At 40.2% G+C, this 23,802-nt stretch overlaps 1 protein-coding gene and 1 long non-coding RNA gene across 2 annotated transcripts in view; one reads left to right on the top strand and one right to left on the bottom strand.

Annotated features, from left to right (window-relative positions):
• The window catches only part of MRPL3 (mitochondrial ribosomal protein L3), a 52,317-nt gene extending 49,304 nt beyond the window's left edge, over positions 1-3,013 (top strand). Inside the window, exon 10 of the mRNA XM_058729895.1 lies at positions 2,654-3,013. Coding sequence (XP_058585878.1) covers positions 2,654-2,806 — 153 coding nt within the window. The 3' untranslated portion in view covers positions 2,807-3,013. The remainder of the gene's footprint in view (positions 1-2,653) is intronic.
• Positions 1-23,802, bottom strand: part of LOC131511837 (uncharacterized) — an 80,780-nt gene that overhangs the window by 18,418 nt on the left and 38,560 nt on the right. The window lies entirely within an intron of this gene.

Genomic DNA, 23,802 nt, shown 5'->3' with positions numbered 1-23,802 from the left:
AGTCCACTTCGAAATGTTAACACACCAATGAATGTATTTTCAAGAAACATATTTTGATTAAAAAAAGAACGCATCTTGAGAAAACAATCTTCGAACTACAGTGTCTAAACAAGTCTTTTGTAACCTTACAGAAATGTCCGTCCCAAACATTAAGATGTGGGCTTGGGGGGTGTTTTGTGGGCTTGTGTTTTAAGAGAAGTGGTGGTACACAAGTGTGGTCCACTTTTTGAAAACTTTTTCTGTCATCCCACTTTTTCTATCCTTCCCAGTGATTCCATAGCAAGTGAAAAGAGCCCCTTTGCCCATGGAGATTGAGGCGCTTCCTAGTGGACAGGCAGCCTCTTCAGCATTCTCTCATCCCACAGGAACTTTTGCACCCCACCCCCAGAGTACAGGGCTGCCAGTAACTTTTTTTTTTTTAATTTTTTTAACGTTTTATTTATTTTTGAGACAGAGAGACAGAGCATGAATGGGGGAGGGGCAGAGAGAGAGGGAGACACAGAATCAGAAGCAGGCTCCAGGCTCTGAGCCATCAGTCCAGAGCCTGACGCGGGGCTTGAACTCACGGACCGCAAGATCATGACCTGAGCTGAAGTCGGACGCCCAACCGACTGAGCCACCCAGGCGCCCCTGCCAGTAACTTTTTAATGCTAAAGTTAGTAAAGATGGTCTTAGGGATGACCAACCTATTTAATTAATGTAAGCATTTTTTGTTGTTGTCTAGATTCACTAAACGTATTTAAAAAAAGCCTAAAGAATATGTTTACAGCGTTATGTGATGTATATTATTAACTATTATTTGTGTGTGCTCATTCCTGTAGCCTAATTTAAGTGTTTTCTAGATTTCCTGTTTGTGTGTGTGTCCTACCCCTCATCTTTCCTCAGAGGATTTGAACTGCCTTGCCAATATACAGAAATATAAAAAGAATGAGCCAGAGAGTTGAGAGAGTTTTGGTGAAGGTGGGGAAATAATGAAGCCAGATTAAGTGCACAGAAATACATACTGTTGAGTCTTACACATTTGTTAAAGATGGGATGCAAACTCTGCCCCTCAGCTTTAGAGCCACCAAGACAAAAGAGATTTAAATAAAATGTCACTCATGTTTCCAATCAATGAATTATAGTACTGTAACATTTATAGTTAGAATATATAAGTAGTGCTTTTCTCTGAAATGTTCAAGTATGATAGATCTATGAAAATGTAAAAGCAACTGAGAATTTGCTGTTTAGATCATTTATGACTAAATTTTCACAGTTATCAAATTAGCACAGAAAGTTTTGCTGTTGTTGGTTTGGTTGTTTATTTGCTTGGGTTTTATTCTCCATTCTAAATTCTGAAACAGTTTAAATTAGTAAGAATATGACTCCCCCCCCCCCCCCCCCCGCCCAAGTTCAACCCAAGATTAGTGACTTGGAAAGAAAAAATTAAATGAGTTTATTTTCTTCTGAGCAACTAACTGAAAATTCCTTGGAACAATTTTAATGAGAGAGATTAAAATAGATGTGTTTCTGTACATAGCTGTTCCTAGCAGCTGTGTACTTATTTCAACCAAATTATTCGTTTCTTATTGCCAAAATGATTATGCCGTGTTTTACTCTGTGTGTATAATTACATGTAATTTTTTTTTAATTTCTCACTGAATGAAAGCTGTAGAATGACTCAGAAGCTTTAAAGAACCAGTAATGTTTTCCAAAAATAAAACCCAACATTTTAGATCATACCAACATCTGAACTGTTTCTTGGTTTATGAATTTACAGATATAATTAGAATATTTTTAGATTAGAAAGAGCTAATAAAACTAGTATAAAGACTTATGGAATGATTGTTTTTTGCTAAATATTATTTTGTCCTTCTCTTCCCAGTGATAATGGTACTTGTTAAATGTAAGCTTATTTCCTTAATAAAACTTGGTATTTTTGGTTATGTGCCCTTTGATATAAGACTAACAAAAATACTAGGTAAATTCTTTTTTAAAACCTCAACTCAAAAGAATCTATGGTAGAAAATAAAATAATAAAAATATATAATAAAATAAGATCAATAATTAAGAAGTAGATGGTAATAACTTTTAGGCACATAGTTTGGATATAGTTGATATCTAAGTAGTAATTTTAAAATATAATTTATCCTCCTGGGCAGTTCTAGAGATTTGTAAGTTATGAGTAAGATATGTAATTATCAGAGTAATTTAGAAGGCAGATGACTGACTTGAGGAAGGTTGTATTTCTGTCATTGGATTAATTAAGTTTATTGGAATAAAAAGAATACATTGAGTTCCTTTCACTTTATGTAACAGTTGTGTTATTCACATTAGAAAATGTAGGAATAGATATTGTTTATTAATAATTAAAACAGGGGCGCCTGGGTGGCGCAGTCGGTTGAGCGGCCGACTTCAGCCAGGTCACGATCTCGCGTCTGTGAGTTCGAGCCCCGCGTCGGGCTCTGTGCTGACAGCTCGGAGCCTGGAGCCTGTTTCCAATTCTGTGTCTCCCTCTCTCTCTGCCCCTCCCCCGTTCATGCTCTGTGTCTCTCTGTCCCAAAAATAAATAAAAAACATTGAAAAAAAAAATTTAAAAAAATAATTAAAACATACTATCTTTAAGTAACTTAACTGGTACTACTTAATAAGATCTTTGTCCCCCTCCTTCCAGATCAGAGATTCTACACTGCCTGCGTATAAGGACTTCTGTAAAAATCTACCATTCCCTACATATTTTCCTGATGGAGATGAAGAAGAACTACCAGAAGATTTGTATGATGAAAATGTGTGTCAGCCTAGTGCACCTTCTATTATATTCTCCTAACCTCCGTGGACATGGCAGAACCTCCTGTATTTTATGAGCTTTGATGAGCCACAGCAATATATAACCAGGAAATATATTTTCCTTTCTTAATCACAGTACCACACTTGTCATCTTTGTCAAGGGCATAAATACGTCATTCCATCCCCCAAACTAAATTTTGTTTTTAAAAAAATTACCACATTAGATAAATCAGTTAAATAGACTGGATATGCCAGATGTCGATGGACTGGCCATTTGCATACGAGCAAAGTCTTTTGTAATTTGTGAGCTTCATCCTTTTTTACTACCTATTCTAAAGTTATCTTAAGATGCTTATGAATTCAGCCTCTTTTGTTAAAGATATTTCTGTCTTTCTGAAGGGGTGGATGTGGAACAATGGCAAACTTACACTTTCAGGGCTCTAAACAGAGAAAGGAAGTAAGATTTTTATTTAAATTACATTTTAATCATTTTTCCTTGCTTTCCCAGAAGGATTTGAAGTGGCCTGGGGTTGTACATCCAACAAACTTATGAATCACCTATTTTTAAAAATATTAATGTCCCCTGGGTTTTTTCATTGTATGAAATTAAAACGTGTTTGCTAATGGCTACATTATGTCAAATAATCAAGCTTAACAATGCAAGTATAAGCAGTCCTTATTGAACTACTGGATTTCCTCTGAACCCAGATTCCTGAGGACCCACAGGATCTAACTTTTAACTCAGGATGTTTTCTGAGACTTGATTCATACAGCAACCCAAGAGACATTAATCATACTGCTAGATCACCATATAATTTCCTAATAACTAATGGATTTGTATTTGAAAGGTCCAACAGTATTTTTTTTTTTTTTGCTGATATTTCATTTCTCTCATTTTTTATTTCAAATCCAAATATAGTCACATCTTTTTAAAATTTTTCATTATTCTTCACCTAATTCCAGTAAGATTTGTTGCAATTGACAGAAAATCCATACAATAAAATAGTTGGGGCACCTGGGTGGCTGAGTTGGTTAAGCATCCAACTCTTGGTTTCAGCTCAGGTCATGATCTGGTTCATGGTTCAAGCCCTGCATCAAGCCACTTGGGCTTTCTCTCTCTCTCTCTCTCTCTCTCTCTCTCTCTCTCTCCCTCTCCCTCTCCCTCTCCCCACCTCCAGCTCGTGTGCGTGCGTGCTGTCTCAAAATGAATAAAAATAAATAGAAAATAAAAGAGTAAGTGAGGGAAAAACACCTAGGATAACATAAATCAGTATTCAGTGGGGAGTTGGGAAAGAATGGTAACCATATGATACAGATGAGCAGACTATGACATGCAAAATCATTGGACTCAGTTTGACTCTGAGCTGCCTGGATACCAAAGTAAAACAGCATTGATCTTTTTACATATTACTCTTTAATCATGAGTTCCTCAAGAGGAATTGTTTTAAACTGGAATAAGTCTTGGTCACCATACCATTTTTTATTCAAAAAATTACTTATCAAACTGGAAATTCCTGGACTTGTTAAAAGATTATCTCAAACATATTCAAGGGTAAAATATTAGACACATTCTTGTCAGAGATCAAACAAGGATAGATAATCTTTACTACTGCTGTTCAACAGTGTTCTTGGAAGTCTTTGTCAGTACAGTTACTAAGACAAGAAAAAGTAATGATATAAATATTAGGAAGTGAGAAGATTGTAAGAAATATCTACCTGTAAGACAATCAACTGACAAGTCATTAGAAACAACGAAGGAGGGCGCCTGGGTGGCTTAGTCGGTTAAGTGTCCGACTTCAGTTCGGGTTATGATCTCACAGTCCGTGAGTTCGAGCCCCACGTCAGGCTCTGTGCTGATAGCTCAGAGCCTGAAGCCTGCTTCAGATTCTGTGTCTCCCTCACTCTCTGTCCCTCCCCTGCTCAGTCTCAAAAATAAATAAAAACATTAAAAAAAAAAAAAATGAAGGCAGTTCAGCAAGGTGACTGTAAAGATTAATATATAAACATAGCAATATTGAGAAATTTTATGGGGTGGGGGGAAATGGCTACTATTCCAATAGCAATTTTTTTTAAAGCTTACCTAGGAAAAAGCCTTACAAATGTGCTGGAGTCTTACTGGAGAAGTTAAAACTTTATTGAAGGACATAAAAGAAGACAATGGAGAGGATCATCATGGTTATGAATGGGGAGACTTAATATTGTAACGAATTCAATCCTATTTTTAAAATCTCAACAGGTTTTATCATAGAACTGTTCAAACAGACTCTAAAATGGATGTGAATGTGTACATTCAAAAATAGCGAGCACATGAGATCATAACTGTTAGGTATGTCCCCATACTATGCTTGCTTACGATTTACTTTGAAATTCGGCATACTGTATGTCTTAACTACTTTAGTTGCATTTGATCAAAAGATTTTAATGAACTTAGAGATGCGTGAAATTTGCTGATAAACCAATGGGAAGCAGCTGTTACCTTGCAAGACAAATGAACAATTATTGCTGGGAAAACATAAAAACCTTGTTTCCATATAAAGCATCTGCAGAGGTGGAGAGAAAGGAATCCTAGCGTCTGAAGATAACCAGGTGGACAGGAGAGCAAGGAGCCATTCAGCAGTCATTTGCCCAGGACATACAGTGTTTTGAAGAAGGCAGGGAGCCCACTGTACTAGAAAGCCGGCCCTAGACCCACCACCATTTGTCTGTAGAGTCTTTAGTCTTTGGATCTGCACTTAAGTTTAAAGGAGAAAATTTCTGATCACCTTTTAGGGTCATGAGTGTGAACCCTACCTTCTAGGGTCCGGGAGCAAAGCATCCACTTACACCCCCCACCTTCGTACACCTCCTACTCCCCACTGCCAGGGCCTTGCAGCAATCAAAGAGGATCTGGGGCCCATTCCTGCGAACTTTTTCAGTAGCCCAGAAGTAACCCAAGATGTGTTCTACTGACCCAGGTGGTAAGGAGGAAGCCTTCTCTACAGCTATGGAATACATAAGCCAGGGTCTGCCTGGTCCAACACTAAGGAAGACAGGGAATTTGCTAAGAACCGTGGGTCACTATGGCTACAGTGCCTATCATCAAATGTTCAGCTCGAGGAAAATGGAACTTAGCCTATTATGGATAAGCACATGGTCTGGACACTGCTCACCTCACTGTGTGGAGTCCAGGCAATAAGGGGCCGCCTCCTCCACAGTAACCGCCACTGCTCAGGTGCGGAGGCAGTTCAGTTCTCAGCAGCCGAGCGCGCTCGGCTCCTAATTTGGGCTTGAACTTGATTTCCTATTTTAGATTTGTTTTGGGAACTTTTTATAACTAACTTTCATTCAAATTAGACATTGGTTCCAGCCTTTGTTGGTACTAGCTATTAGTTATAAGATGAGTAAGCGCTGAATCTTATAAAATTGGGAGGCCTGGGGAAGTCCAGCCGGTCAAGCATATCCACTTTAAGAGTTACACTGGGCACTGGTTGTCCTTCCCTCCAGGACCCTCACCTTACTGGAGTAGCTGAAGCTGAAACGTTAATCCTGATTAATCTCGTCTCCACAGTGGGCCCTGGCATGGGGTGAAAAGTGGACGGTGACAAGCTGTCACAAGCACTAAAATGTCAATGAAAGCGCTTCTTACCCACAGCAGATGTAAGGATATAATTTGCAAGGAGATTAAGTTTTTCAAAGTCAATAAATTGTGCTTTCAGTAACCTTTAAAGCTGAGATACAGACCTGCTTTTCAGCTTTTCACAAGGGACGGAATAGAAGGATGACTTTTACAGCTTATTTCCAAAGGTGAATTTGTGAATGGAATCTGAGTGCATCTGAGAATATAGGATGAAATACATACACAACTATGGGGTTTGGGTTGGCGGGGGTGGAGGGGGGTTGTTTTTAGTGTGAAGCATTATGACACACGCTAGTTAAAGCAGCCATTCAGGGTTCCTGATACTACACGAGAAGTTCCACCAGCCTGTGTAAGAGCACTGTTTTATGCTCAGCAACATCTGTTTGAGTAATCCAAAGAATGTCTATTTGAGAAAAAAATAACATCTGTCAAAATGAGAGCCTCTCCTTTTTGCAGCGAGACCGGACCTTGGTCCTAAGTCACTGCCCACAGAGAACGGTGTCAGCCGCACCACGGTAAGACCCACTGCGGGAGAAAGAGCAGCGTTTGGATTGCAGACGCAATCTGGCCTGGTGTTTGGGCCTCTGGGACGGATGTTCACGTGAATGCCTTTCTTTAAGTGTCTGTATCACTCCTCCTCCTTGTCAGAGTGGAAATACACCACCACAGCTGCTGGTGCCGTCCCGCCTTGCAACATGGTCTAGCCTCCCGTGTGAGGTCTTCCAGCAGCACTCTGTTGTTTGCTTTTCCGTGGCTGGTTTCTTTCTCTTGTTATTACTCTAAATTGCCCGAAACTGCCTGTGTCTCCTGAGGCCGGTACTTTGAAGCTCTCCCCTCCTCTTGCAGGAAGGATGGCAGGGAGAATGGACTTCAACTGCTTATCTCGTTTTTATAAATAGTTTTGCAGTGGAGCCCTTTAGTGATGAGGAAGGGCATGTTGCTGATTTCAGTCTTGCTGAGCCAAAAGAGAGCATTTAAATACAGAGAGACAGAGGTAGGTCACTGTGCTGTGAGGCCCCCTTGGGCAAACGTCTCCAGGAGCTTTATAATCAGATGTGTCACTTTGGGGCTACCTGTTTTCTAGATGGGAAGCAATTCTTCACTTGACTAATGATGGATAAAGTTTCTTCCGCCTTCGGGAATTTTCTACCAAGTTGACTCTTGTAACAATCCACATTTCTCCTTCAGTTTCCAGTTTTACTGCTGTATGAGCTGTAATACCTCATCTGCCAGCTTCCAGTAATAATTGCTGGCAGAGCAGGTGGGAGCTTGGCCCCAGAAATGGCAGTGGTCTCTCCAAGCATGCCTCACAAAACAAATGCTGCCTGCCATCCAGATTCTGCTTCTAGCAACTGCCTAGGACTCCCTGAAATAAGAGGACCCAATTAAAGTGTCATCATCTCCTCCAGAAAATAGCCAGAGTCCTGAGTGCAGGTTGCCAGCCTCCATTTCATCATTTTGTTTTCTGCTTTTAAATGTTGTTTCCACAGAACTTACAGAAGCGCACCTCATGCACTGCTTTTCACTCTTTTTTAGACTAATGAGGTGACCTGTTCAGGTTAGACAAGCCAAATTAATTTCAACGAATGCAACCCATAACACCATAAAAGCAAATAAATGATTTTACCTCAGCTGGCTAAAACATCTTCTTGGCATGGGAGGCACAGAGTTGTTCTCTCCTGCCATTTGACTGGAAGAGTGAAAGTGACAGTTGTGCACTTGATCCTCCAAAAGTGGACTTCATATAAGCACCAGAGTATGTGTTAGGGCATCTAGAAAGTTCATTGTTTTGGTTTTTAAAAAAAAAAAAATTTTAGTCATAAAGCATCTTTTTAAAAAAAAAAATTTTTTTAATGTTCATTTTTGAGAGAGAGAGGGAGTGTGAGTGGGGAGGGGCAGAGAGAGAGGAGACACAGACTCTGAAGCAGGCTCCAGGCTCTGAGCTGTCAGCACAGAGCCCTAGGCGGTGCTCAAATTCGAGAACCATAACATCATGACCTGACCCAAAGTTGGACACTCAACCGACTGAGCCACCCAGACGCCCCGAGAAAGTTCATTGTTTTTAAAGAAAAAGGATAAGATGCCAAGTTGTGGCAGTGCCTCAAATGTGCCTTGAGAAGGAACTAACCAAATACTCCATCACAGAGGTCCTGACAAAGATGCAAGGATGACGATGTAAAAGGGACTGTGTCAGAAGGAACAATAATAAATGCCTCTCTTGGGCAGCCAACATCCATTTCCTCATCTAAAATGGCGTGATAAAGCAGAGATGGCATCAGAGCCTTGGCTGGCAGTCCATCTTGTTCTGCGAAGTGCAGAAACACTCAAGTGTGGACTGCCTCGTGGAGGAGTGCCGGGCCTGGAAGAAGGGCGCCCTTCCCCTCCGCCAGCAGAGCGTTTCACAAGCTGCTAGTGACAGCCAGCCTGCCGCCAAAATATCTATGAATGAGAACCAAGGCGACAGGGTCCACAGAGGAAAATGCATGTTGAGGAAAACATGAATCAAAACTGAGGAAGTAAGCAAAGGAGAAAGAAAAGTGATAAAAAGGAAGGAAACAGGAAAAGATGTTCCATAACAACTCGAACCTTTTCCTACCTGTACAATTACAACAGGGAGTATCTCTTCCCCGCTTGCATGGTTCACTCCTCTAGCCAGTAACTGATAAGCACAGCTCTACCTTGGGGGAAAAGGTTGTGATTTAATGATCCAAAGCCCTTTGTTCAACTCCACTTCCCATAAAAAGAGAGGCTAAAAGTGCTGTGGCCCAGGAGCCCTTGAGCTGCCCACCCAAACAACTGGACCCCGGAAGAGAGCTCCTCAGGCACAGGTAATTCTCACAGTGGTTTACAAAGGCCGGTCTCACCTTCACCTAACACAGTGCTCCTTATCCCTGACTGCACATTAGAACCACCCAGGGGGCTTGGAGAACCCCAGTCCAATGTTCTTAGACTCTGTGGGGCTCAGCCCCAGGCACCAGTATTTTTTAAAGCTCTCCAGTACCAGTGTACAAAGTTCAGAACCACTGGCCTAAAACAACATGATGTATAGGGGGGCAAGTCATTTGTGGTACCCAGGCCAGTTATTTGGGAGCCATTTACATCGGAGAAATATTTATGAAAATGTAATAATAGGGACGTTTTATATGTGTGTGGTGCTTTATATTTCAAGGTGTTTTTATGTTCTTATGAGAGTACCGCCCTGGGAAAATGCTTTAACATCTTGCAAGAATATATATACATATTAGATATCATCCATCTTGTATGACTGAGAAAAGCAGACTGAGAAGTCTAGGACTTGGTTAGGGCCTCACTAAACAAGTGGCTGGCAGAGCTTGTGCTAAAATCAGGTGTCCGATTTCCCTGTACCCTTCCACACCGCAAACTGAGATTCATGACTTTCTTTAAAGAGAATCTACTATATTGATATAGTTGGTTTCCTCTGTTGTGAACTGTGATTTAGCCTCATACACATATGTGTTGAACTGTTTCAGAAATGTGTGACTTTAGTACCTCACCTCTGATTAAAAAAAAAAAAATCACAAGTGAAACAAGCTGTCAGTCTTAGCTTGTCTGAATTTTTCAGTTTATTATTGTTGTTGCCAATATTTTCTACTTTGTTTATTTCACTTGTCCTGCACCTGTGGCAAGTATAAAAAGCTTTGAAAAAGTTACTGAGAGGAAATATTGAAAATGGAGAGAATTTTATGCATAGACATACTTTCTTTTTCTGCAAATTGGGATAGATCAAGACTCTCTTCCGTTTTCATGGCTGAGAGCTTTAGAACAACTCCAGAGAAGCTGATGTGGAGATGGAGGGTGTTGGATGTAGGGTGAAGTTACACCAGCAGATTCCTAGGGGTTGACATATTAATCAGTGAATCCTCCCTCTTGGGCCATATCTGGACCCCTTCCCTTTATGCCTTGAAGGTTAGCAGTCAGAACTATAGGACATTTATTGAACACTCACTGAGCGTCAGATGTTTTACATGGTCTCTTGTTTAATCCTCAACCACCCTGCCAGGTAACTGTTATCACCTCTACTATATACATGAGGAAATTGAGACTCAAAGATTATGTAGCATTTCCAAGTCAAATACCTAGTGAATGGCTGAGCTGGGACAAGAACTGAAGGTCACCTCTGGACTCCAAGTCATGCATTCTGGACAGAGCCCCAGCTTCCAGGCACCCGAGTTTGCTAAACATCTGATGGAAATCACTGAGTTAGCCCTCTTTTCCACTGTGGGGAGAGAGGAGCCCTGTGCCTGTTTGCTGTACCTGTAGATAGAATTTAGACAACTTCTCTGGGGGGTAGTTTCTACCATGGAAGTCAGTGTGAGAGGATGAGCTGGGCATGAGTGTGGGGGTCTCTACCAGACCGTGGAACTTTGGTGGAGGCCCCTCCTATTTAGAATGGAGTGAAACTGCTCCACTGGCAAGGCTTTCTTCACCATCCTCAAAGGGGAAAAACATTGAGGGTTTGGGGAGGATGAGACCTTCTGCCCTTTCACTCCAGGTACAGGTCAAGACAATCATATTACCCTCTCAGCTAGCTCCAAAATGATTGTTTGGAACTGAGCAAAGGTCTTAAGCTTGACTAATAGATATTGATTGGACCTGCAAGTAGCTCCAGGCAGTAAAACAGTATGAAACCTAAAAAAAAAAAAAAAAAAAAAAAAAAAAAAATCCTGAGTTTCCAGAATATCAAAGAGGTCAGACCAACTAAAACTGCTGAATCAACTTTTAAAAAAAAAGGCATTGAGGGGCGCCTGGGTGGCGCAGTCGGTTGAGCGTCCGACTTCAGCCAGGTCACGATCTTGCGGTCTGTGAGTTCGAGCCCCGCGTCGGGCTCTGGGCTGATGGCTCGGAGCCTGGAGCCTATTTCCGATTCTGTGTCTCCCTCTCTCTCTGCCCCTCCCCCGCTCATGCTCTGTCTCTCTCTGTCCCAAAAATAAATAAAAAACATTGAAAAAAAATTAAAAAAAAAAAAAGGCATTGATTCAAAATTTAATTGAACAGAGAACTCTCACACCTTTTTATACACAATATCCCAATTTTCTCTCCATCTCATGGGTAGTAAGGTGCATAGGACCCGTCTTAATGGGTGGACAGGCCTAGGAAAAATATCTGTGGATACTGATAGGATTTATCCTATTTATTTCATAAGTTGGGTTGACCTAATTAATCAAACACAGAAGGTAAAGGATCTGGCAGGTTTTAAAATGTTCCCATGGGGTGTCTGGCTAGCTCAGTCAATTGAGTATCTGACTCTTGTTCTGAGGGTCAGGAGTTTAAGCCTCACACTGGGCATGGAGCCTACTTTAAAAAAAAGAAAAGGAAAAATGTTCTAGTGATCCTTTTCTTTCACCATCAGGTGGGAAAGTATCTGAACTTTTAGGATGGTGATGCTCCCCTGCCACGGAAATCCCACTGTTTGCTCTATGCTGGTCTCTGTGTGGAATTATTTGTCTGGCCAAGGTAGGGGTCCTCCTTGTCACTTCCTGGGCTCTTGGTTTGTTGAGTCTGTGTTGAACCAGAGTTAGTTTCCTGTTCTCACTGAAATGATAAAGAGACATTCAGAGAATCCACCAAAGGAGTAAATAAAGATTGGGAGAAGGTCACTATGGATCAATCACCCAGTTTGATCTTTATGAAGACTAAAAAAGGAATAAGATTTTTTAAACTTAAAAATAAACTGTCTATTGCACATCATAAAAGCAATATTTGTTTACTGCAAAGATTTGGAAAATGAGAAAAACACTTCATGATCCCATCTTGCAGTTACTAAGACTGTTGACCTCTTCTAGAACTTCCATGCCTATATATGTGCATGTTTGTATAATAAATAGTATGACTGTGCCTGCTCTTTGATAGTCTTTTTTTTTTTCGGTTGATAATATATCTTTTTGTGTCATTAAAATTTGGGGGTTTTGTGGTTTTGAACTTCTTCTTTTTTCCCCCTTGCAATTGGAAACCGGGCTGTGATGGACATCTGTATAGCTAAATCTATGTGGCCATCAATAATTATTTTCTTAAGTAAATTACTAGAAGCAAAATCACTGGTTCAGTTGATGTATAATACTAAATTACCTCTGAGAAAGACTGTTCCAGGTTAAATGTGTTCAAAATATCCTCTGTTTGCTTACAACAAAAATAGCTGGTCTGTCACTTCCTGACATGAGGTGTGTTTAGGCATCTTCCTCAAGCAGTTGCCCTAGTATTTCTCCCCTGGTTCCAGCTGGGGGGTTGCTTTTATCCTTTCCTTTCCCAAGTTCCAGATGGTTCAGTTCCCAAGTATCCTTTATTTCACTTTTCTCCCTCCACCCCTAAAGATTTATCTCCTTAGTGAGACATGCAAGGTCTCTCAATACCAACTTGGGATTTCCAGAATCTCTAGGAGGACGTCATGCCCAGATGATGTGAGTAGGCCATTGCATGGAAAGCAGAAAGGAAAGCAAAAGCATATATCACTTCCAACTCTGATACTGGATGGGTCCAAGTATCTCCATCAGAGCCCCAGGAAGAATGTTCCATTGCACAGCAAGGGAGGAAGGAGGCTGGCTTCACTGGGTCTGCTGGTGGAAGATGGTGTTCGAACTGGCAGTATTGGAATGGTACTAACACTGGACAACCATCACTGACGTCTCTCCAGTAAACCACGTCTGTGAGGCCAAAGAGGGCAAGTGTCGTCATGAGCCCTACTGCTAGGACATCGTCCACATTGTGTACACAGGGGGCTGCATGATACATTTTCTCAGGGATTAATGTTAGAAAGATCTGTTTTCTCCAGTCAAAAAGAGGACGATTCCTTAACTCGGGGAAAGGAAGGTTGTATCTTTAATGTGCCTCTACCTTGACTTAGCCTAGTTTCTAGGACGATTATCTCTCTTCACCCCATCTTTCCTATCCAAGTTGCATGGCAATTAATATTTAGTTGTATACTTTTAGGTATACGCAGTCCTACTCCATCTGTGTCTCTTAGGGGAAGTCGTAACACCTTTTCAAAAGAAGGAAAGAAGAGGATTTCATGAGAGAAGAGGAGCCAAGATGGTGGAACAGCATCGAAGTTTTTTGTTTCCCTCACGTCCATGAACTACAGCCAGACCAACACTAAACCATCCTACACACCTAGAAAACTGATTGTGGAGGATTAACACAACAATTTGCACAACCTGAACCACAGAATTCAGCAGGTACACAGTGCGGAGGAGTGAACTTGGGGAGTGAGAAGCTGCAGAGGGCAGGGAGGTGCTTTTGTGGGCGGAAAAAGGATGGAGACTGCAGGGGGGGAATACAGGAAAAGCACCCCCACACACACACACAAAAAACAGCTGGACAGAAAGTGGAAAATTGGAAACAGCCACAGAGACTAAACTAAAAAGAGAGAAAGGAGAAAGCAGAGGGTTTAAATTCTGTTAAGACTGTAAACAAGAGGAGTGCAAAGGCTACAACTCCGCAGCTCGATAACGCGATGCTCTGGTGGGAAGGGCAAATACCCAGGAGCAGAGTGGGGTCCGGGAGGTTCTCGGGCTACACGGGGAAAAGTGGTTCCACTGCTGGAAGGACATTTGGTAGAGACTGTGAGGCATCCTGGTCCCAGCAGACCCCAGAGAATGGCCACATTCACTGCTGCTTGAACAAAGTCATTAAGGGTGAAGTCTGGTGTCAGATGTGTGTTGTGGTTTTCCATAATCCCTGAAAAGCTGCTGCTACACCATCTCATGAACTCTTCTGGGGCGGCCTGGCACTTGGCCATAGTCTTGGGGCACCGGCAGCAGCAGGGTCCAGCAAGCGTTCCTGGGTGTAGCCGACATTCAGCCCTTGCTCATTTGGCCACTGCTCGGTGAGACCCTCCCGCAGAGGGGCGGAAGGGGTTAAAGCCACAGTCCTTCAGAAGTAAGGGGCCGGGGAAAACAGCTGCATCTCAGACAAAACTCAAGAGAGAGGTACTGCCTGGGGCCCGGTCATGGACAGTGAAAAAGGAGGGAGTGGAGGAGAGCTGAAGACAGAGGACCAGTGCACAATTGCCGATCTGGGAGAACAGAGTTCCTATGCTAGAGACTGGTTAGCTGGGTGATGCCATTTTCAATGCTCCCACACATGCACATACACACCTACAAGCACCACAACAATCCACCCCAGTAGGTTAGCAGCGCCATCTAGTGGAAAACAGAGCCATTACACTGACCCTGCCCAACTGAGCCAACCTCGCTCTTCAAAATCACAAGTCTCACAGCCTACATAGTTTATGGACTATAAAGCGCTACATACTCTGACTTCCAGGGGAAAATGAGGTAATTTCAGTGCCATTTCAATCTGTTAGCAGGTCCATCTTTTCGATTTTCCTACTTTTTTTTCACCTTTACACTACTTTTCTTTTTCTTGAATACAGAAAGAGAAAAAATTCATTTTTATTTTTCAATTTTTATTGAAAATATTTTTCTTTAATTTTTTTTACTATATTTTCTACTTCTGTGTAAATTTTATCAAATTCTATTTGACTTCCATCATTTTATTTTAGTCTACTACAGTGTATTCACCTTTTCAAATTTTCAAATGATTTCTTTTTCTTTTTTCTCTTTTTCGTTTCCTTTCTTTTTCTTGAATGCAGAAAGAGAAAAACTTCATTTTTACTGTCAATTTCTATTAAAAATATTTTTCTTTACTTTTTTCTTACTAATTTTTTTGCTTTTATGTGAATTTTCTCAAATTCTATTTTACTTCCATCATTTTATTTTAGTCTACTACACTGCATTCACTTTTTCAAATTTTCAAAAGATTTCCTTTTTTTACATTCCTCTTTTTTCTCTTTTTCATTTCTTTTCTTGAATAAAGAGAAAAAATTCATTTCTACTTTTATTAAAAATATTTTTCTGAATTTTTTCTACTACATTCTTTACTTTTGTGTACATTTTTCAAACTCTATTTTACTCCCATCATCTTTTAGTCTATTTCAATGTATTCCTTTTTTTTTAATTCTGATTTCCTTACCCCACCCCTTCCATTTTTTTCTCTAATCTGTAAACCCACTTTCAACACCCGGACCAAAACACACCTAGGACCTAGCATGATTTCTTCAATTTGTGTGTGTGCATGTGTTTTTAAGTATTTAATTTTCTTTTTTTTAAATTTTAATTTCATAATTTTAATTTTTGTACCTCATTAATTCCTTTTCTCCCTTCAAAATGACAAAACGAAGGAATTCACCCCAAAAGAGAGAGCACAAAGAAACGACAGCCAGGGATTCAACCACACAGATACAAGCAAGATGTCTGAACTAGAATCTAGAATCACAATAATAAGAACACTAGCTGGAGTTGAAAACAGATTAGAATCTCTTTCTGTGGAGACAAAAGAAGTAAAAAATAGAATGAAATAAAAAAAAATGCTATACCTGAGCTGCAATCACAGATGGATGCCATGGTGGCAAGGATGGATGAGGCAGAACAGAGAATCAATGATATAGAGGACAAACTTATAGAGAATAATGAAGCAGAAAAAAAAGAGGGAGATTAAGGCAAAAGAGCATGATTTAAGAATTAGAGAAATCAGTGACTTATTAAAAAGGAACATCAGAATCATAGGGGTCCCAGAGGAGGAAGAGAGATAAATAGGGGTAGAAGGGTTATGTGAGCAAATCATAGCGGAAAACTTTCCTAACCTGGAGAAAGACACAGACATCAAAACAGGAAGCACAGTGGACCCCCATTAGATTCAACAAAAACTGACCACCAACAAGGCATATCATAGTCAAATTCACAAAATACTTGGGCAAGGGGAGAATCATGAAAGCAACAAGGGAAAAAAAAGTCCCTAACCTACAAGGCAAGACAGATCAGGTTTGCAGCTAACCTATCCACAGAAACTTGGCAGGCCAGAAATGAGTGGCAGGATATATTCAATGTGCTGAATCAGAAAAATATGCAGCCAAGAATTCTTTATCCAGAAAGGCTGTCATTCAAAACAGGAAAGATAAAAAGTTTCCCAGACAAACAATAAGTAAAGGAGTTTGTGACCACTAAACCAGTCCTGCAAGAAATTTTAAGGGGGACTCCCTGAGGGGAGAAAAGATGGAAAAATTTATATATATATATATATATATATATATATATATATATATATATATATATCTCAAAAGCAACAAAGATTAGAAAGGACCATAGAATACCACCAGAAACTCCAACTCTACAAGCATCATTACAGCAATAAATTCTTATCTTTCTGTACTCACTCTAAATGTCAATGGACTCAATGCTCCAATCAAGGACATAGGGCAAAAGAATGGATAAGAAAACAAGATCCATTTAGATGCTGTTTACAAGAGACCCACTTCAGACATAAAGACACCTTCAGAGTGAAAATAAGGGGATGGAGAACCATCTATTATGCTAATGGTCAACAAAAGAAAGCTGGAGTAGCCATACTTATATCAGACAATCTAGACTTTAAAATAAAGACTGTATCAAGAGATGCAGAAGGGCATTATATCATAATCAAGGGGTCTATCCACCAAGAAGACCTAACAATTGTAAACATTTAGGTGCCAAATGTGCAAGCACCCAAATATATAAATCAATTAATCACAAACATAAAGAAACTCACCGATAGTAATACCATAAGAGTAAGAGACTTCAACACCCCACTCACAACAATGGATAGATCACCTAATCAAAAAAAATCCACAGGGAAACAATGGCTTGGAATGACACACTGGTCCAGATGGACTTAACAGATATATTCAGAACATTTCACCCTGAAACCGCAGAGTATACATTCTTCTCCAGTGCACAGGGAACGTTCTCCAGAATAGACCATATACTGGGACACAAATCAGCCCTAAGTACAAAGAGGTCGAGATCATACCATGCATATTTTCAGACCACAACGCTATGAAACTCAAAATCAACCACAAGAACAAATTTGGAAAGGTAACAAATACTTGGAGACTGAAGAATATCCTACTAAAGAATGAATGGGCCACCCAAGCAGTTAAAGAGGAAATTAAAAAGTATATGGAAGTCAATGAAAATGGTAACACCACAACCCAAAACCTCTGGGACTAAGCAAAGGCAGTCATAAGAGGAAAGTATATAGCAATCCAGGCCTTCCTAAAGAAGGAAGAAAGATCTCAGACACACCACCTAACCTTATGCCTTAAGGAGCTGGAAAAAGAACAGCAAATAAAATCCAAAACCAGCAGAAGACAGGCAATAATAAAGATTAGAGCAGAAATTAATGCTATCGAAACCAAAAACAAACAAACAAACAAACAAAAAAAAAAACCAGTGGAACAGATCAATGAAACAAGAAGCTGGTTCTTTGAAAGAATTAACAAAATTCATAAACCACTAGCCAGTTTGATCAAAAAGGAAAGGACCAAATAAATATAATCAAGAATGAAAGAGAAGAGATCACAACCAACACAGCAGAAATAAGAACAATAATAAGAGAATATTATGAGCAATTATATGCCAATAAAAAGGGCAATCTGGACGAAATGGACAAATTCCTAGAAACATATACACTACCAAAAGTGAAACAGGAAGAAAGAGAAAACTTGACCAGACCCATAACCAGTATGGAAATTGAATGAGTAATCAAAAATCTGCCAAAAACAACAGTCCAGGGCCGGATGGTTTCCAGGGGAATTCTACCAAACATTTAAGGAAGAGTTAACACCTATTCTCTTGAAACTGTTCCAAAAAATAGAAATGGAAGGAAAACTTCCAAACTCTTTCTATGAAGCCAGCATTACCTTGATCCAAAACCAGACAGAGACCCCACTAAAAAGGAGAACTATAGACCAATCTCCCTGATGAACATGGATGCAAAAATCCTCAACAAGATATTAGCCAACCGGATCCAACAATACATTACAAAAATTATTCACCACGACCAAGTGGAATTTATACCTTGGATGCAGGGCTAGTTCAATATCTGCAAAACAATTAATGTGATTCATCACATCAATAAAAGAAAGGACGAGAACCATAGGATCCTCTCAATAGATGCAGGGAAAGGATTTGACAAAATACAGCATCCTTTCTTGATAAAAACCCTCAAGAAAGCAGGGATAGAAGAGTGTACCTCGAGATCATAAAAGCCATATATGAACGACCCAATGCTAATATCATTCTCAATGGGGAAAACTGAGAGCTTTACTCCCAAGATCAGGAACAAGACAGGGTTGTCCACTCTCACCACTGTTATTCAACATAGTACTGGAAGTCTTAGCCTCTGCAATCAGACAACACAAAGAAATAAAAGGCATTCCAAATCGGCCAGGAGGAGGTCAAACTTTCACTCTTCGCAGATGACGTGATAGTCTATATGGACAACCCAAAAGATTCCACCAAAAACCTGCTAGAACTGATTCATGAATTCAGCAAAGTTGCAGGATATAAAATCAACGCACAAAATCGGTTGCATTCCTATACACCACCAATGAAGCAATAGACAAAGAAATCACGGAATCGATCCCATTTACAGTTGCACCAAAAACCATAAAATACCTAGGGATAAATCTAACCAAGGAGGTGAAAAATCTATACAATGAAAAGTATAGAAAGCTCATGAAAGAAATTGAAGAAGACACAAAAAACTGGAAAAAGATTCCATGCTCAAGGATAGGTAGAACAAATATTGTTAAAATGTCAATACTACCCAAAGCAATCTACATATTCAATGCAATCCCTATCAAAATAACACCAGCATTCTTCACAGAGCTAGAACAAATAATCCTAAAATTTGTATGGAACCAGGAAAGACCGCGAATAGCCAAAGCAATCTTGAAAAAGAAAACCAAAGCAGGAGGCATCACAATCCCAGACTTCTAGCTGTATTACAAAGCTGTAATCAAGACAGTATGGTACTGGCACAAGAACAGACACTCAGATCAACGGAACAGAATAGAGAACCCAGAAAGGGACCCACAAGTGTATGGCCAAATCATCTTTGACAGAGCAAGAAAGAATATTCAATGGAATAAAGACAGTCTCTTCAGCAAGTAGTGCTGGGAAAACTGGACAGCGACATGCAGAAGAATGAACCTGGACCACTTTCTTATACCATACACAAAAATAAACTCAAAATGCATGAAAAACCTAAATGTAAGACAGGAAGCCATCACAATCCTTGAGGAAAAGGCAGGAAAAAACCTCTTTGATCTTGGCTGCAACTACTTACTGAACACATCTCCGGAGGCAAGGGAAACAAAAGCAAAAATGAACTACTGGGACCTCATCAAAATAAAAAGCTCTGCACAGCGAAGGAAACAATCAGCAAAACTAAAAGGCAACTGACATAATGAGAGACGACATTTGCAAATGACATATCAGATAAAAGGTTAGTATCCAAGATCTATAAAGAACTTATCAAACTCAACACCCCAAACACAAAGAAGCCAGTGAAGAAATGGGCAAAAGACATGAATAGACACTTCTCCAAAGAAGACATCCAGATGACCAACTGGCACATGAGAAAATGCTCCACATCACTCATCATCAGGGAAATACAAATCAAAACCACAATGAGATACCACCTCACACCTGTCAGAATGGCTAACATTAACAACCCAGGCAATGACAGATGTTGGCGAGGATGCGGAGAAAGAGGATCTCTTTTGCATTGTTGGTGGGAATGCAAGCTGGTGCAGCCACTCTGGCAAACAGTATGGAGGTTCCTCAAAAAACTAAAAATAGAACTACCCTAGGGCCCAGCAATTGCAGTACTACACATTTATCCACAGGATACAGGTGTGCTGTTTCGAAGGGACACATGCACCCCCATGTTTATAGCAGCTCTATCAACAATAGCCAAAGTATGGAAAAAGCCCAAATGTCCATCGATGGATGACTGGATAAAGAAAATGTGGTATATATATATGCAATGGAGTATTACTTGGCAATCAAAAAGAATGAAATCTTGCCATTTGCAACTGCGTGGATGGAACTGGAGGGTATTATGTTAAGTGAAATTAGTCAGAAAAAGACAAAAATCATATTACTTCACTCATATGAGGACTTTAAGAGACAAAACAGATGAACATAAGGGAAGGGAAACAAAAATAATATAAAAACAGGGAGGGGGAGAAAATAGAAGAGACTCATAAATATGGAGAACAATCTGAGGGTTACTGGAGGGGTGGTGGGAGGGAAATGGGTAAGGGGCACCAAGGAATCTACTCCTGAAAGCATTGTTGCACTATATGCTAACTAATTTGGATGTAAATTTAAAAAAATAAAAAATAAAACAAGTTAAAAGAAAAACAAAAGAAAAAAAAAGAGGATTTCATGAGAGGCTAATTTGAAACAATTGTGAGTCTCAAATTCCATTCTGATTTACCTAAATACTGGAAAGAATTTTCTGCCTTCCATTTATCCAGGACTAGATGGAGAAAATAAATGTTCATTAAATTCTTGTGCGCTGAAGACTTAAGTGTGGGAGTTAGGAAAACAGTTGATGCATTTTTTCCCAAAAATCTGTGGGAAGGAGAGAAGGAGAGGTGGAAGGAAAGAGGAGGAAGATGTCAAGAAGGCAGTAGAAATAAGTTATGGCCTGGGGACATCAGTTTAAACCACAGAGGGAGCTAAAGCCTACAATCACTGCAGCACAGTGAACATAATGCTTGCATCTGGGGGCTCAGGGTTAGTCTGACAGAGCGACAGGATCCGGGCCACATCCAGGAGTTTTCAGCCTCCTGAAAGGTGCTGAGAAGCTAATAAACCCTAAAGAAATTTGCCTAGAACTTTTCAGCCCCCTACACTGTAACTGCCAGAGGTGTCCAAAGATCTTAATTGCTTATTGCAGAGCCCAGAAAGCAGAGGCCTGAATGCTTTCTCGTGATGCCATTGGAAGTCCCTGCCCTTCCCATACAGTTTTGTCCCTTGGAACAGGATGTAAAGAGTGGAGATCTTGGGAAAAGTTTACAGATTTTAAGTTATTTTTTTTAATGTTCAAAAAAATTGTCAAATATACCCCCTGGACTTTTTCTGCCCCCTGTGCTTTTATTTGGCAAATGTGCCATTTCCCCAGGCTGTAAGTTAACACGTTATGAATTAGTCAGATAGCATTTTATCGACGCTCATCAACAGAACACATTAATAATTTTCCAGCCAGCACTTTACCACCTGCTGTATTAAGCAGCGTTTCCTATTGCTTACCTAAATCCACTGTCTTCAAGCTCCAGGAAGCTGCACTGAGTCAAGATTTTTGAAATTAGATAGACAAGTTCATGATCACTCCGTCCCCACTTCATTAGGCATTAACCCTATAGCCCCTTAGTCTTCTGTGGACTCCCAGGGGGAGGAGCTGTGGTTTCCTTTTTTTTTTTTTAATATGAAATTTATTGTCTAATTGGTTTCCATACAATACCCAGGGCTCATCCCAACAGGTGCCCTCCTCAGTACCCATCACCCACCCTCCCCTCCCTCACACCCCCATCAACCCTCAGTTTGTTCTCAGTTTTTAAGAGTCTCTTATGCTTTGGCTCTCTCCCTCTCTAACCTCTTTTTTTTTCTTCTTCCCTTCCCCCATGGTGTTCTGTTAAGTTTCTCAGGATCCACATAAGAGTGAAACCATATGGTATCTGTCTTTCTCTGTATGACTTATTTCACTTAGCATCACACTCTCCAGTTCCATCCATATTGCTACAAAAGGCTATATTTCATTCTTTCTCATTGCCATGTAGTATTCCGTTGTGTATATAAACCACAATTTCTTTATTCATTCATCAGTTGATGGACATTTTGGCTCTTTTCATCATTTGGCTATTGTTGAAAGTGCTGCTCTAAACATTGGGGTACAAGTGCCTCTATGCATCAGCACTCCTGTATCCCTTGGGTAAATTCCTAGCAGTGCTATTGCTGGGCCATAGGGTAGGTCTATTTTTAATTTTCTGAGGAACCTCCACGCTGTTTTCCAGAGCAGCTGCAGCAGTTTGCATTCCCACCAACAGTGCAAGAGGGTTCCCGTTTCTCCACATCCTCGCCAGCATCTATAGTCTCCTGATTTGTTCATTTTAGCCACTCTGACTGGCGTGAGGTAATATCTGAGTGTGGTTTTGATTTGTATTTCCCTGATGAGGAGCGACGTTGAGCATCTTTTCATGTGCCTGTTAGCCATCTGGATGTCTTCTTTAGAGGAGTGCCTATTCATGTTTTCTGCCAATTTCTTCACTGGATTGTTTGTTTTTCAGGTGTGGAGTTTGGTGAGCTCTTTATAGATTTTGGATACTAGCCCTTTGTCCGATATGTCATTTGCAAATATCTTTTCCCATTCCATTGGTTGCCTTTCAGTTTTGTTGATTGTGTCTTTTGCAGGGCAGAAGCTTTTTATCTTGGTGAGGTCCCAATAGTTCATTTTTGCTTTTAATTCCCTTGCCTTTGGGGATGTCTCAAGTAAGAAATTGCTACAGCTAAGGTCAGAGAGGTCTTTTCCTGTTTTCTCCTCTAGGGTTTTGATGGTTTCCTGTCTCACATTCAGGTCCTTTATCCATTTTGAGTTTATTTTTGTGAATGGTGTGAGAAAGTGGTCTAGTTTCAACCTTCTGCATGTTGCTGTCCAGTTCTCCCAGCACCATTTGTTAAAGAGACTTTCTTTTTTCCATTGGATATTCTTTCCTGCTTTGTCAAAGATTAGTTGGCCATACTTTTGTGGGTATACTTCTGGGGTTTCTATTCTATTCCATTGGTCTATGTGTCTGTTTTTGTGTCAATACCATGCTTTCTTGATGATTACAGCGTTGTAGTAGAGGCTAAAGTCTGGGATTCTGATGCCTCCTGCTTTGGTCTTCTTCTTCAAAATTGCTTTGGCTATTCAGGGCCTTTTGTGGTTCCATAGCAGCTATGGTTTCTTCATTCTGTGTCCCCAGGGCTGGCAGTGTCTCACAGGTGACATGGGAGGACCTCTGAAAGGCCCTATATAAGAAGGGAATGAAAGGACCATATTGAAGCCTTTGTTTTTCCTTCTACTCATTTAACTTTATATGCTCCTCTGGTCTGGCTTCCCCTCTGTGTCCCCATGTCTAGCACAGTGCCTGGCAGGTGACAAGTAGAACCTTCAAAAGTCTTATTTGGTCAGTGAATGAAATTAGCATATTGAAGAGTCTTCTTTCTCTCTAAAGAGTCTTTCCAAGTTCTTGGTTATGTTATTTGCTTTTCTCTTTGTTGAGTCCAGCACCATAGTGACATACTTATAAATGTTTAAAATCCTTTGAGAACCACACAGACCAATAGCACATCTGTGTACCTGATGCTTGTAGAAAATGTGTTCATTATAAATGTTACTGGTCAGATTAAAACTTCAATAAATAGAGAGCAGACTTGCTCATGATGAAAAAATCACATATCATAAAATTGTCTGTTATTTCTAAATTGGTTTGTAGGTCCAATACAGTAGGTTTTTTGTTTTTTTGAGACAGAGAG

Source organism: Neofelis nebulosa, chromosome 5, assembly GCF_028018385.1.
Source record: "Neofelis nebulosa isolate mNeoNeb1 chromosome 5, mNeoNeb1.pri, whole genome shotgun sequence".
Lineage (NCBI taxonomy): Eukaryota > Metazoa > Chordata > Mammalia > Carnivora > Felidae > Neofelis > Neofelis nebulosa.
Note: the sequence above shows the minus strand (reverse complement) of the source record. Positions and strands in the feature narration are given on the sequence as shown.